The 16,554-nt window shown below is 35.1% G+C and overlaps 2 protein-coding genes across 2 annotated transcripts; both read left to right on the top strand.

The window, feature by feature from the left end:
* The first annotated feature begins 832 nt into the window (after positions 1 to 832).
* Positions 833 to 3,174, top strand: LOC126694998 (uncharacterized). Its single transcript, XM_050391586.1, has 2 exons — positions 833 to 1,212; positions 2,159 to 3,174. The coding sequence occupies exons 1-2, from the start codon at positions 890 to 892 to the stop codon at positions 3,012 to 3,014; spliced, it is 1,179 nt and encodes a 392-aa protein (XP_050247543.1). The 5' UTR covers positions 833 to 889; the 3' UTR covers positions 3,015 to 3,174.
* Positions 3,175 to 13,087: 9,913 nt separating this feature from the next.
* Positions 13,088 to 15,973, top strand: LOC126694997 (zinc finger BED domain-containing protein RICESLEEPER 2-like). Its single transcript, XM_050391585.1, has 3 exons — positions 13,088 to 15,229; positions 15,364 to 15,450; positions 15,573 to 15,973. Exons 1-2 carry the CDS (start codon positions 14,014 to 14,016, stop codon positions 15,408 to 15,410), a joined length of 1,263 nt encoding a protein of 420 aa, XP_050247542.1. The 5' UTR covers positions 13,088 to 14,013; the 3' UTR covers positions 15,411 to 15,450; positions 15,573 to 15,973.
* Positions 15,974 to 16,554: the final 581 nt, after the last annotated feature.

Raw genomic sequence — 16,554 nt, 5'->3', positions numbered from 1 at the left:
ACGTATGAGTGAAAAAATGTGTAAAAATGCGTCTAATATTGTTAAAAATTGAAAACATGTGTTTAAGATGCATTTTTTAATTTGGTCATGATGCAATTTTTATAACTTAATATTCCTAGCTCAAACTCGTTTCTCAAAAAAAAAAAAAAAAATATATATATATATATATATATATATATACTCATATTCAAAACTCAAAACTCATAACCCAAACCTCACTTTCTTACAAAAATTCCAAAATCCATGTTTAGTTGTATAACCCAATCACCTTATCTCAAAATTTAAATTCCGCTTTTTGTCAAAATGATGGAGTCCACATCACATCACACAGTTTGCTTAATTAAGAAAATTAAGTTAAAAACGGATAAAGTTGTAGAGTTGAGGTGAGAAGGTTGAGGACTTGTTTGGTTTGGTCATGATCCAATTTTTATAACTTAATATTCATGGCTCAAACTCGTTTCTTAAAAAAAAAAAGAAAAAAAAAAAAAACACTCATATTCAAAACTCACAACTCATAACCCAAACTTTACCTTACAAAAATTCCAAAATTCATGTTTGGTATCTCAAAATTTAAATTCCGCTTTTTGTCAAAATGGTGGAGCCCACACATCACACAGTTTGCTTAATTATGGTTGCTACCTTGTTTCTCAAAAAATAAAAAAATAAAAAATTATGGCGGCTACCCGGGGCGTGATTTTTCTCTTATACCTTTCAATTTTCAAAGGAAATCTTCTCCCGCACGCCTCTCTTCCGTCACTGGTCTGATCCAATGAAATCCATGACTTGTCTGACACGTTGTTTCCTTTTCCACGTATAAATACATGAAAGTTCATATAGCATATGGTGTACAAGTCAAAGAGCAGAAAATAATCTTTGGAAAAGAAAAAAAATGTATGTGACAAGGCCTCTCTCTATGTTCCAAAAGAATCCTTCGGCACTCTCATGGCCACCCCCTGAAGGTCCAAATTCTGGTATTTTGGTCATCGAAGATGAAGAAGCCGAGCAGCAGTATACTTGTTTTGGATTGTGTAAGAGTGATGAGCTGAAGGACTTGCCTTTCCCTCAGAACAAGAACCTAAAGCTTCGCTATTCATCAGGCGGTGGCGAGAGCGAAAATGTTTCTTATTTTTACGCAAACTTAATCCCAGTTCTTAATCAGCCGTTGTCTTCCAATCGGTACTATGTCATAAAGAGACGTGGAAGCCATAAAGGGTATGCGTATATATATATTATATATCAAGTTGAATTCAATTTCCAGTATTAATAATTTAATTATTAATTTTAGAAGAGATATAATATTTTCATAGTACTGTTCTGTCTCGCTTTAATATTTGTAGTTTTCTTCTAGAAACTATTTTGTAATTAAAAAATAAATAGTGATATGAAATTTGCATGTTGCACCTTGCTTTAAATCGTTAGAGCTCATTGGCCTTGTACCTTAATTGCCCCTTTTAATACACTAAATAATTAAATTTTATACATAAAGCATGAGTTTATGGATCAACTAGTATATGACATTCAAATTAACACAAGATTTGCTGTGCATATTAAGAATAATGAGAACATATAATCCAAATTAAAAATATCTATAAATTATTTAGATTTTAAGTTTTTTATATTTTAGAATTATACATAAAGCATGAATTTATAGATTAGATAGTACATGATATCCAATTAACATGAAAGTAGGTGAGCATATTATTAAGAATGAGAAAATATAATCCCATGGTAGAATCTTTAAAATTTTAATTCAATAAGAAAGAATTATAGTAGGCGTAACTAATTATGATAGTTATTAACATACATATATTATGATTGTGCTTGCATATGATATGATATGACAAAATTTTATTGGAGGGTTTAAATATATAATAAAATTTGGGCTCAATTAAATGAATATATATATATATATATTTATATTAAAATTATGACATGTAAAATTATGAGTTTGAAGAGCTTATAGGACAAAATATTGTGAGAATTAAAAGCCAAACATTATCATGTGTGTGTCTATATATATATATATATATATATATCATGCAAAGACATATGTACTTCAAAGGAAGATTTTGCTAAAGTGTTGGCTTATTGGCAATATAAGCTAATTTTATCAAAATATTAATGTTACTATATCAACTTTCAATTGGCCTTTTATCAGGGAAGCGTATCAAAATTCTAAGGAGGACGATATGGGAAACTGCTTTTGCTTCAAGTATGTTAGTGATGTAACACCAAAACCTTTGGATCCCAATGACATACACCAGCAATTTGAGATTCATCGGATTGAAAAAGGATGTCAAGGGGGTGGTTTTGTTGCCAAACCTATAACACCGGATGGGTTTCCTCCAAAGTTCCTTGGAAGAAAAGGGTGGGAAGTGCATACCTCAACTCCTAGCAATTTTCGATTAGGTAATGCACTAGGCCTAGATAGTGCCCTCCGTGCTCGCCTTCCAGAATTCAACTTCCCGCTATCATGTACGAGTTCTCAACCAGTGGTTGTGGGAAAGTGGTATTCTCCTTTTATGTTTATTAAGGAAGGAACATTGAAAGACCAAATTAGTACATCAATGTATTACGAGCTGACGCTTGAGCAAAAGTGGGAACAAATATTTGCATGTGAAAATAATGGGAGCCAAGGCAATGTTGTTGATGTGGATGTTGTTCTTCCAAGAGAAGTGGTTTCAGTTGCTGGGAGGGAAGTTATGGATGTAAAAGTGGTCAATGGAATAATGTGGTTCAAGGGTTGTAGTATAGAGGGACAAGAAAGAAGTGTGGGATTGAGCTTGGAAGTTTTTGAGAGAATGAAGTGGGAGCAGGAAAGGGTTGGATGGGTTGGGGGGAGTGACATACAAGTGAGCTTGAAAAGAGTAGAGGAATTTGGAGGAACGGGTAGGTGGGGGAAATTTGGTTGTTATATTTTGGCAGAGAGATTTGTGCTAAAGCGAATGGACGGAAGCCGGGTATTAACTTATGAATTCAACCACATTAACAAGATTCAAAGCAAATGGGAATGATTCTTCATATCTAATTAAATATTGTAAAATTCATTTAATTTTTTTGCGTGTGTGTGATATTAAATTTTTTTTTTTGAGAGAGTTTCAACCTATTACGTCAGTGTGTGATACTGAATTTTGTGTGTGTGTATGATATTGAATTGTATACCTGTTTTGCTTACTTCTCTTTCACATTATTTGATTTAATGTTTGTTGTTTAACCATCAAATTCTTTTTTTCCCATTGCTTTTAGATATATTCATATATATTTTTATTGAAACACGTGTTTAAAAAAAAAAAAAAACAGGTGGAAAATGTGCTAAAAATATCATTTTGTTAGGAATGATTTATACAAATACCCAAAAAATAAAATAAAATGTCATTCTTTTGCTGTTTACATGAGTATGGCTGTAAGGTTATGCTAATGATCTTAACCATCGGTTTAAACTAGTGTTCTCATTTTAATATACAACTAAAACACCTTTTTGATCTATGCTGACATTATTTTCAATATGGTCCTTAAGTTTTCTCAACTTTTATTTTAGTTCCTATGCTTTTAAACTTTTTGTTATTTTGCACCCTATCATTGTTTTACTTACTAAAACTACTATGTTTAAACTACGTAGCCTATTAGCAATGTAGGTATTTTCTGTCAATGTGACGACGATAATAGCCAAAATGAAAGCTTCAAAAACTTAAGGACCAAATTGAAAACAATGCCAAAATATATGGACAAAAAGGTATTTGGCCTACAAAGAAAATACTTACCTTAGCAAATTGAGAAAAATTTTCATTAATGCCATAATTATGAGAAGGAAGTGAAAATTAACCCTAAAATCTAGTTATCAAACAATATATACTTCGCTACTATAATATGTCCTCTAAATAAATTACAACTGAAAGTAGTAGAAGTTAAAGTCAGTAAGAATTGAAGGTATTAGAGTTGGAAGTTACCCAAGTCATCGTCATCCTCGTGACCACCTCCACGACCTCCACTGTATCCACGACCTCCACTGCGTCCACACCCTCCAGACCCACGACCTCCCCCACCACAGCCTGTGGCCTGTGTGCTCGCCTCAGTCGCCGTGGCACGCGCATTCTCCAATGCCGCTCGGCTCATCTCTCCGACAAGATCCAGCGTCCTCTTCAGGTGGTTGTACACATAGGAGTTTGGTTCGCATTGCGATAGCAATTCAACATTGGACTCAACCTATGAAATAAAGGAGTCCCGTTAAAACTTCTTTGGTTAGTTTTGTGTTGTGCAACACTATGCCTTTAAGGGCAAATCGAGTTCTGATTTTTGACTATATCTCATGTTGAGCTTATTCATATATATATGAACATTGAAATGGTACACCAGTACATATTGCTTGTGACAGATGCATATCTAGTGGGAAGAAATGAAATGTTCTCTAAAATGAATATCAAAATATTGATCCAATGGCTCCATAAAACTTAAATTTTCATAATGCATGCAGCAACACACATATATTGTCAATCCATAAAAGAAGCATCGAATTGTTGTCTTACCAGGATTTCCCAATACGTTGAGTCGCGTGTAATGTACAGTCTGGTCATCCTTCGGTACGACTCCATGTAAGCAGCAAGGTATGTCGTGTCCCCATCCAATGCCGGTGTGTCGGCAATATGTTCCTCTCTATGGGCCCATCGGTCAATGTAGACAGCATGCTCTTGCACCCAATCCTTATCTAGTTTACCTTGGAGGGAGATTTTATGGAGATGAACGGATGTATCCACAATATCCGGTGGCACTTGCTTCATCCTGAACTGACAAAAGACACGTTCGGGATGATGATCCTCTACTATCCAAAAATAGATCAATGGCACAGTGGCCCTCCATATATGTCGGCCGACAGTGCAATATAGGGGCAACAACTCTAGGACATCCCTGTATGGCTCCCAGACAACCTGCAGAAATGGTCAACAAAAAAACAAGTCAAATACGTACTTATATATGTCAATCCTCAATGTGAGCACACATGTATAAGACCATTGAAGAACCACTTCACTAAAAATCCTAAGACATTTTTGACCTATTTCCCCCTCTTATTGGATTTGACATGGTAAGATGCACCCGGATACTACTGGTTGCACTAGCTAAAACCGAGGAAGAAAATTTAAGTGTACACAACTAAATATATGTGGAATCAAATCAGTGTAAAATTACTAATGAAGGTACTTTATATTGATTGCCCACCTTTTTCTGGTATTCGTAACTAATTCCTTGTATATCTATGGTCTAATCGACCAAAGTTACATTATTAACTATACACATGCAGTAGTTGACAACCCTAGAAAGTGAAAACAAAAAATATGGGGAATTATATCCTTGTGACATGAAGCGGTAGAATACCTGGTGTGCCCGTATACTTGACAGTGACGCACGATACGCAGCTAGCACATGTGTGGCATGCTCTGTCGTACTCTTCGGCCCCTTCCATCTAGTAAACATATAATTTCAGACAATGCTCATTAGTTAATATCAAACAACAATGATGCCACAAAAATAAATGCGTACCAAAAATGAAGCCATTAATTAGCTTTCGTATTTTCGGTGATATGACAATACTTATTAGAAATAAGTAAGGAAATACCTAAAACCTTTGCAAGGCTTAAAATTTAAATGGATCTGTAGTTACAATTGATGAAGTGTTGCAAACAAATATTTTCTAGTTGGCAGGTTCAATTCTCTCCTAATTTTATGCCTTTAGAACTGAAGAGATTAATTTCCATATGATAGGGGGAAAAAAGTGAATTACGATGTTGTCATAAACATGAAACTGATATTGGAGCTATCTGGCTTGGTGTACCATGGTCTACTACACTACATGTGAGTCAATCGCACACAAAGGACATTAAGAGCATTGTAGTTTAGACGTTTTCTCCGAAGGTTATTTCATTGGTTTCATCCCCACTTGTTACTATTAAAAAAAGAATTAAAAATGAAGTCTAGACTGTGAATTTTTGAGCATATGAATATGCCTTCGGAAAATATAATAAACACAAACAAATTCATTGTTTCATAATAATACAAATTTAGATATAAGTTCAGAACAATGTATATAAATTGTTTAACAAACAACCCGTTTTTTCCTTGTTGAAAAAAATTACCAGTCTACATACACTACCAAATGAAATTATTACAGAGATTTTTTCATGAGTTAGCCAAAATTTAAAAACAAACATCTTCAATATCAATATTATACTTAAATACGATCAGATTATATACTATTTACCAATATTTTGTACAACCTATTTTTATAAATTGTGGCCGAGTACATATTAAGTACTGAATGACGTGTGTGACTGTGATTCTCTTTGCACTAATAGATGCAACTAAGTGTTATGTATTAGCATTATCTATTAAAAAAAAGTATATTCTATTTGTAATTTTCTTCTGCACTCATAACAGTGTATATTGGCATGCTCTATCTTGTTAAGTAATCCATTAAATTAATGTCAATTGGACTTTTGGTTTGAAACAAGGTTTACTTTTTGACAGCAGTGTCCTTAGTGAATGTATTACAAGTGGCATAAACTATAGACACATGCATGGTGAATGACAAATGGCATGACAATTGTATCAAACTAATCAAATAATATACCGACTGGCAAGGGGACCTGCCTCCACTGGCGGTAGTGGCGACCTCATAACAGAGCATATCAGTGGGAACCTTGAATACGCCCACAGCTACACCAACATCACTACTCCTCCAATCTGCATTGCCTTCGTCTCCGATGCCTTGCATAAGTGCCTGTACAGCCAGGCTAATGCTCCACTACCCCAACTGTACCTCTTCGCGTTGCTGATTGGGTTTAGGAACTGTAGAGGCATCACCGACACCCGGTTTGCCGACTTGTCCATAAACAAAATCATCCCTAATCGTTTGAGTATGCGATAGCGCGCATGTTGCTGCACTACCTCATCAGTAGCATCCGCAGCTAGGGGACCACTAAATTGTGCATCCAGCCAGGTGAATCTTAGCCTCGCCCCAGCAAGGATAGAGGTGTTTTCATGGGGATGCGGTATCGGGTCTGGTGGACGATGACCCAATAACTGAAGACACAACGTAAGCCAATCCATCTTGACAGCCCCAGTCATTGGCAACCCATCAACACGAACCCTTAGCATCACCTCAATATCTTGTAAGGTGATGCCCATCTCTCCATGCGGTAGGTGGAATGTGTGCGTCTCTGGACGCCAACGCTCAACGAATGCTGTGATCAACGCATGATCCACTTCCAAGTTTGGAACCTTGAATAACCCTTCAAAACCTGCCTCAATTATGTAGCGAGCAATCCGTGGGTCAAGCCCATGCTGGGGTAACTTGCAACTTCGACGTCTGCACTTTAGCACGCCTGGCACTACCTGCACATGAAAGAGCATTGTCTTAGGATAGTGCACGCGGAATAACTATAAGAATGCTACATAATAATAATATGCAAGAAACAGTAGGCTAACTAGTTAGTTATGAACATTTTGCAATACGTTAGTTACAATGTTAACTGCTTATTCGCTCTATCTCAATAGCAGATAGGATCAATTCAAGATCAATGACATTGTTTAAAATTAGCACTAAGGTGATGGGCATCATGTTTTGAAATGAATGAACAAAGTGCCTCACTATGTCAAATGGAGTAGGGAATTAGGAATCAAAGTCGTCAATTGTCTTATGTGTAGCCACGCGTAATTGTGTGCGCATGTTTGGAAAAAAGAATGGCAGCAGATTCATTTTTTAATTGATTACTATAGCTTCTAAATGAGATCTACTGACTTTGAACATTTCTGCTCCATACAATTTTCTTGATTATTTATGCTTCATATCATTTTCTCTTTGGATTAAATACAATTCTGCCTAAACCAAAAGATTCTACCATGTCCAATGTCTATTTGCAAATAATCAAAGAACCCTACAGAAATAAAAATAAATGATTTCAACATGTCCAAAGTTCAGTACAACTACGTACCTGACCGGCTGGTGTCTCCCAAAGCACCGTGGATCGATGAACTGGCTGCTGCGTCAACTGTGTACCAACCTTCGGTCCAGGATCCACATTTCCCACTTGCTGCATATCTGACACGCATGCAATCATGTTAGACACGTAGGTCTATGTTTAATAGTGAAGAAAAGCTTGGCTTTTGGAAGTAAACACAGGCAAGTAATTGAATGTTCTACAACAAACTCACAGAAACAAATATAGAGAGAAACAGAGTGAAAGAGAAAGAGAGTGAAATAGAGATTTGACAGAAAATTGAAAACATATAATTGCTCAACTGAATTATACATCATGCATCTATATACACTGTTTTTCAATCCATTTAATCATATCAAGGAAGAGTTAAAGTAAAACACTAAAATATAAACAACCTAACGTTCATGGCTGCAAGGCATAAACAAAAAAGACACATAGTTGCAAATTGTATAAGCAACCTAACCAACCAACCAAGGTGAGAATCAATGTCTAAATCAAACAAAGTAAACCAACAAATGAACACAGCAAAATCCAAACCAAACAATCAATTAAACACCACAAAAAACACCATTCTAAAACACTAAAACATAGCTCTAAAATTAAAAGGTACCCAATTACCAATTACCCCTAAACAAGCCCTGCCACCCATCAGTAGTAGAATTTCCCTTCTTTAAACAAAGTGTAAAGTTCTTTCCTTTTGCTTTTGCTTGTTCCCGTACTTGACATCACACTCTAAAAGAAATTTTATTTAATAAAGCAAGAAGTGAAAAGGGTTCATTGTAACTTAGTGGCTAGTGAGGTGTGTTTTCAACAAAAAAGGGGGGAGACAAACATGGAAGTAGGTAAAGGTTCCATTAGAGACTCTAGTGCAATGGACATCTCACTCACAAGCACAACTTTGGAGGCAACTAATAGTAGTCAAATTAATATTGAGCTTAATTAAATGGATTAAACAACTGTGAGACCTATACCATCAAATGATGGTGTGTGCATAGTTATGTGTCAAATGAACACTGAATTGGTGACCATAACAGTCCAAGAGCTTTGCTTTCTTCTCTTTTGGGTTTTTTTTCTTCATTTGTTTTTATGAAGTCGATTATTTTTTTTCTTAGAAGTCAATTATATTTTTATTGGTCAAGCCTTGGTCGTAAATTAGGTTATTAGTAATTCATTTCTTTTCTTCGAATCAAGTAGATTTTTTAAAATCAATAGTTGGCTTTCCTAAGTCAACTAGAAATAGGGTCAAGGTAGTTAAAGGTGAAAGGCAACCTTAAGGTGCCAAGGCCTTATATGGCCCAACGCCCTAAGGTGTGAGGCGACAAGGCCTTTGGTGCAACCAAGGCCAGCCCATTCCAGAAGACCTGGAATTTACCAAATTGTCTTTATTCTGGGAGAACTTAATTAAAAGCAATCCAACAGGGAAAAACAAAAACAAAAAATCAAATAAGAGTCAAGTCAATTCAACTTTAGATCAACCAAGGAAGGTCCCAAGATAACTCTTCATCATCTGAAATTCCCAAATTAAAAGGTCTTTAAAGAAAACTGCAATCAAATAAGAGTAAATTCAAGTTTAGACTAAGGAAGGTCCCAATAGAACTCTTCATCATCTGAAACTTCCCAAATTAAAAATCTCTTTAAAGGAAACCACCAGTTACATTCCCATCACTGACTCGTAGGTTTTTAATTTTTTTTATCATTTTTCATCTTTGTTTCTTTATTGCAATTTTCCATCTGCATCAAAGGCCTAGGTGGCAATTCATATTCCATTCTTTTCCATTAATTAAATTACATATCAAATCACATTCAAAAGCCTACACTTTATACCCACAAAAATTAATTCCGACACACAGAAATCAATACCTCCACCAATACCCTTGGGAAATAAGTATAGTAGGCCAAACCACCAAAAAAATAAATAAATAAACAAAGCCCTAGGTCCGTTAGAAGCACCCTAGAAGCACCACAACCTGAAAACAGTTGGCTTTTCAGAGGATATACTATTTCCATTCCCAAAAGCCACCACAAATCTCAATGCCCCCTAACCTAACCCAACCTATTATGAAAGGATTGGGTGACCCTAAAAGGCCACTAAGGCCACTAAGTTCCCTTTTCAACCCCAAATGTAATAGATGATAACAATAATAATTCGATGTACTTACTCAACAAACATAACCCATAAAAGGCTGCTAATCTGACACAAGACAGAAGCTTGAACGGGCTTTAATACCAAATTTGATGTAGGCTTTTTAGGAATTTCAGCACTAAACTAGATTCTTGATAACATATTGAATGTGTTGATGGCTGTTTGGTATTTAAACAATAAAAAGAACATCAAATAAAGAAAGATAAAACACTGGGCAATCACACCTAGGCTTTCCTAAGCACTCACATTTAGGTAGGAGATAGCAATTGCGATTGAAAAAAGTTGGAATGTTCATTATATAGGCTATTTCTAAATCCTTTCTTAGAAAGACTAGGAATACTAATAACAAAAAAAAAAAGTACTTTAAGAACTTCTAAGACAATTCTAGTCTCTTAAGACAATCAATTATGCATCTGTACACAAAATGTAAGTGACTTTCAATTGATGTGGTAAGTAAGTTTATATGTTCCCATATGATATTACAAGGATAATGACATGAAACCAACAAAAACAAAAAAAAAAAAAAAAAAAAAAAAAAAAAAAAAACAAAACAAAACTTAGATGTTGAATAAAAACAGTATGGCACAGTTAGTAGGCCTGTTCAACAATTCACCGGAGCCGACAAAATTGCCCGAAACCTCGCCGATCCGACCGTCGAAAGCTCCACCGAAGGTTCCTGGCGCGATGATCGGTAGGCTTTTTCCGTTACCGAAGTCGGCTGGTGCGGTGGTCGGCAGCAAGATCTGCAAACCGAAGAGAAACCGAACCGAACCGATATATATATATATATATATATATATTTAACTTATACATATATATAATATATTAATATATATATAATCATTCATCAGTTTTAAAATAAAAGAAATTGAGAGGGAGAGAGAGAGAGTACCAGTTTGGCGTGAAACTGAGAGATCCAAAGGAAGAAGAAGGAAGTTAGTTAGAACGACGCCGTTTCATTTCTTTTTTCTTTTTTTTAATCTAATTCAAAACGACGCCGTTTTGGAACCATTTTAAAATTTTGCTATCAGGTTCAAAACGGCGTCGTTTTTCAGAATTAAAAAAAAAAAAAAAAAAAGGAACGCTAGGAAAGAGGAACAGTATCAAACTTTGAGTGGTCTTGTCTAACTTAGTCTCCCACTTGCATTTTTTGAAAAAAATATATTAAAAAAATAAAATAAAAAAGTTGTGGCAGTATGGGTTAATGTGTTACCGTCAATTTTTTTTAAAAAAATATATTAAAAAAATAAAATAAAAATGATGTGGCTGTATAGGTTAACGTGTTACTGTTAGTTTTTTGAAAAAAAAAATATTAAAAAAAAATGTTGTGGCCGTATGGGTTATTGTATTACCGTCAGTTTTTTGAAAAAAAAATATATTAAAAAATAAATTAAAAAAATACCTGTTACTGTTTGAGTGACTGATGAAGCTAGTCACTGTACAAGATATATATATATATATATATATATATTTTTTTTTTTTTTCTGTTTTGATCTCAGCCACACACGTCTTTTCTTCTCCTCTCCTACTCCTGCTCTCATTTCTCCACTTTACTCCTTAGATTTTTGCATTTCTCAAGTCCCACACTCTTTCTTCTCAGACAGAACTCAAAACTCAGTCATCACTCATCAGCTAGAGTGCTAGACAGCTACCTCCATTTTTCTTCCAAACCCTCATCCCGCCGAACAAAGAATAGTTTTTCCCTCTCAATCTCAGGCTCTCACTCTCACCTAACCATTTTTATCTTCTTTTTTTGCTTTTAGTCAGCCACATAATGTTTCTTCCAACCCCTAATCCCGCCGAAAAATTAGTAATGTTTCTCTCTCAATCTCAGATTTTCAGGCACATAATTTTTCTCTTCTCTTTTGCACTCAGGCACATAATTTTTTTTCCATACCCTAATCCCACCAAACAAACAGTAGTTTTTCCCTCTCAAATTCTTAGTCTTAAGCTCCGACCTAACCTTCCCCTATTTAAGAACACAAGCTCTCACTCTCACTGTTAAGACTCATCTCTGATTCTCAGTCTCACTTTGTCACAAAGAAAGGCTTTCCTTTCAAGTTCTCGCGAAATTCCTAATACCTGAGACAGTCAATCTCCTTTTCATCTCCGTTCTCCACCGTGGTGGCTCTGCCACTATGTAGTTCTGTCTTTGGTAACCCTAACCCCTATTTTGTTTTAGTTTTATTTTATGGTCACTAAATGTTTCTTGATGATTCTAATTTTTTTTTTTGGTTATTTTCTTGTAATTTCAGGGTTAATTTAAAAGATTCAGCTTATAAATCTCGAAGGCTTAAATAGTTCTTGGGTATTTTCTCATACTATTTATATCTTGTTTTGAGTTCATAATTTTTTTTTTCTTTTTTTTTTGATTTTCTTTTAAGGATTTTTTTTTATTTTTTTTTATTTTAGTTCACCATGTTGTGTCAAACTTTCATTTTTGTGTTTGATTTTGCTTTTAGTTTTAGTGTTTTTTATTTTTAAAGGTTCATTCATGTTGTTTGCTGTATGGTTTTGTTTCTAGGGTTCAAAGACCTGTAAATTTATTTTTTGATCATCCTATTGATTAATCATACTGTTCTGATTTTATTTATATACATATATAATATTTCTTTTTAAGGTTCACTCATGTTGTTTGTTGTTTGATTTTGTTTCTAGGGTTCAAAGATTGTAAATTTATTTGTTGATCATCCTATTGATTAATTATACTGTTGTGATTTAGTTTATTATATCATGTTAATATGTTGTGATTTTAGTTGATTATCTTGTTGTGATTTTAGCATTGAGAAAGCTGCTTGTATAGTTTTTGTTTACTAATATTTTATTGAAATTAGTGTATGAGTATGACTGTGTGTTTAAGTTAAAGGTTTCTTGCATGATTTATTTGTTGTTGATTCCTTAATTACTATGTATATGTGATTGTTATTTATATTGATGTAATTAGATCATAGCTGCTTGTGCTTCTTCTTCCACCCCCTCTACTGAGCCTACTCTTAATTCATGTGCTGAGGCTAATCAACCGAATACACAATCTCCTATTCCACCATCAGGTGCTGTACCCCCTCAAACAGAAACAGAAACTCAACAAGCTACTATTAATGGTGGTAAAGAGTCTTCCAAGATATGGGACCATTTCTCTAGAATAGAGGGTTGTGACCCCTTTACCCTAAGTCCCAGTGCAACTATTGTAAAAAGAGTTATAATTGTCACCCAAAAAGAAATGGAACCTCTGCCATGTGGTCTCATATAAAATCTGGTTGTAAGAAGTACCCCTATAGGCGTGATAAAGGCCAAACCACTTTGAGTTACCAAAGTAAAAAAAAAAAAAGGGAGGGAGAGGGGGGTAATGAGCTGGTGTTGAGAAAGTTTAGTGTGGAAAGGTTAAGGATGGCCTTGGCTAGGATGATAATTGTTGATGAACTACCTTTTAGGTTTGTTGAGCATAGTGGGTTCATTGATTTTATGGCAGAGGTGGAGCCTAGGTTTGAAGTTCCCTCTCGGGTTACTGTTGCAAGGGATTGTCTTAGAGTTTACATTAGGGAGAAGGAGAGTTTGAGAAAAGTTTTAATGGCTGGTCAAAAGGTGTGTTTGACAACTGATACTTGGACTTCAATCCAAAACCTTAATTACCTTTGTTTGACTGCACATTATATTGATGTTGATTGGGTTTATCATAAAAAGATTTTGAATTTCTGTCTAGTACCTGATCATAAGGGTGAGACCATTGATAGGGTGGTTGAGTCTTGTTTGCTTTAATGGGGGATTGATCATATTTTTACAATTACTGTGGATAATGCAAGTTCAAATGATGTGGCCATAGAATATCTTAGAAGTAAAACAAAGGATAGGGTGGGTAGCCTCTTGGGTTGTGAGTTCCTTCATATGCGTTGTTGTGCTCATATTTTGAATTTAATTGTGCAAGATGGGCTAAGGGACCTTAATAAGTCAATTGTTAAGGTTCGAAATGTAGTGAGGTATGTGAAATCCTCTCCTAATAGATTTGAGAAGTTTAAGGCATGTGTTGAAAAAGAAAAAATTCAAAGCAAAAGTTTGTTGTGCCTTGATGTGTCTACTAGGTGGAATTCAACTTACTTGATGTTAGAAAGTGCACTAAAGTTTGTGGCTGCATTTGAAAGGATGGAGGAAGATGATGGGCATTTCCTTCGTTATTTTGAGGATCCATCTAGTGGTCCCCCTCGGTTTTTAGATTGGGAAAATGTAAGACTTTTTACAAAGTTTCTTGGTATGTTCTATGAGGCAACTTTAAGATTTTCTGGTTCCTTATTTGTGACTACTAATGTGTATTTCCATGAGCTTGTTTGTCTTCAAGACCAGTTAAATCAATTGTGTAATGGTAGGGGTGATCCTTTGTTAAAGGGTATGGCACAAAGAATGAAATTGAAGTATGATAAGTATTGGGGAAGTGTTGATAGGATAAATCCGATGTTGTTTGTGGCTGTTGTGGTTGATCCTAGATATAAATTGAAATATGTGAGGTTTTGGATCAAGCAATGGTATGACAAGGAGAAGGCTGATGAGTTAGGATTAAGAGTTAGGGAAGCATTGAATAGATTGTTCAAGCACTATAGTGGAGCAATGGGGACCCCATGTGGTGCTAGTGCTAGTGGGACTAGTGAGTTTGGTAGTAGTGATGTTGCTACCATGTCCTTCGTGCTAAGTGGCTTTGGTAGTGCAGAAGAAAGGATGAAGAGGTACAATAACATTTACAAACAGCACTCAGCAGATGAGGATAGTGTAGAATGCAAATCTGAATTGGACCGATACTTGTTAGAAGCTAGTGTAGATCCGGAGACGGAAGGTTTTGATATTCTTGATTGGTGGAGGGTGAATTCTTCAAGATATAGGATTCTTTCTCAAGTTGCTCGTAATGTTTTGGCAATTCCTGTCTCTACTGTTGCATCAGAATCTGCATTTAGCACAGGGGGTCGTGTCTTGGATCCTTTCCATAGCTCATTGTCTCCCAATACTGTTGAAGCTTTGATTTGTACACAAAATTGGTTGAGGTCCAAGGATTCAACTGAACCAATTAACCTACGAGAGGCAATGGATGAAGTGGAAAACTATGAACTTGAATCGGGTAATGTGTTTATCTTCTTTTCTAATCTTTTTCTGCTTTTATTATTTATAAATTCTCTTGTATTTATGTTATTTATTTATTTGTGAGTTATTATTTATATACAATTTTTTTTTTGGTTTTTTTTCCCCTTTTAGAGCTTGCACCAAAACCCATTGTGGGTACAGATTTTGTTCTAGACTGATTTGGAAGGTGAGGTTGTTTTTTGGACTTAGCTACCTAAGGTAACTTAAAAATTTTATGTAATTTGCTTATGTTTGTTGGTTGCTGTTTGTAATGGTGTTAATTGTCATGTATTGCTTTATACTTTCTACTTATCATTATTTTTTGGGGATTGACATTGTAGGGATGGAGTTTTTTGCATATGATGACTTGGAGTTGGAGTTGGAGTTGTTGGCTGGCTGATTGCAGAAATTTTTTGTAGTTGAATTTCTTGGGCTGCTGCTGGTTGTTGGCTTGATGCTTCTTTGCTGCTTTCTGCTTTATTTTTGTTTACTAGTTGCACACATGACAACACAAGCACTGAATGAAACACTATTAGTCTTAGTAGACTAGGCTACCTCCATTTTTTGTGAAAAATATGTAGTTGTGTAGTGTACCAGTGTATATTCTGGTCCAACATCCATTATGTATATTTGTATAATGCTTCTCAAGCACTACTTGACTATTTTGTAGTGCTGCACTACTACTCCTCCTTGGGGCTGTGCTACTGTTTATATTTGATGTGATTACTATAATAGAAATATTAATGTTGATGTTGTTGCCATGTTGGAATGTTGTGTCTTGATATTTTATAATTGTGTTTGATTTGGAATGTTGTGACAGGTTTAGATTTATTAATGTGTTAATGTTTTTAATAATTACATGTTTAATTTGACAGGTTGAATTTAAGTTAAATTATAGTTGAGACTTGATACTCTATAATTGTGTATTTGATTTGGAATGATATGAGTCTGGTGGCAGGTTTGAAGTTGTCTTTCTTGGTTGAAACTTGATAAAGAAAGGCTTAGTTAAAAGTTAAAAAGAAGTCAGTTAAAAAAAGAAATTATAATGGGCTCAAAATACTATTTTTTTAAGGCTTAAAAGCCCAGAGCTTGGAATAGGAATCTTTAAAAATCCAGTCCATATAATAGAACGAACCGCACCGAACCGTTAATATTAACCGCACTTTGTGTAGACCGGTTTTTATCTTTCAAAAGTCAGGTGCGGTTAAGCATTTGGTGAAACCTCACCCCACAGGTGTGGTGCAAAAAATCTCTCTAAAACCGACCGAACCAAACCGTGTACACCCCTAACAGTTAGAGCCCTAAGCAGAGTGAATGGCAGCA

Source organism: Quercus robur, chromosome 8, assembly GCF_932294415.1.
Source record: "Quercus robur chromosome 8, dhQueRobu3.1, whole genome shotgun sequence".
Lineage (NCBI taxonomy): Eukaryota > Viridiplantae > Streptophyta > Magnoliopsida > Fagales > Fagaceae > Quercus > Quercus robur.
The sequence above is the reverse complement of the archived record's forward strand: the minus strand, read 5'-3'. Positions and strand labels throughout refer to the sequence as shown.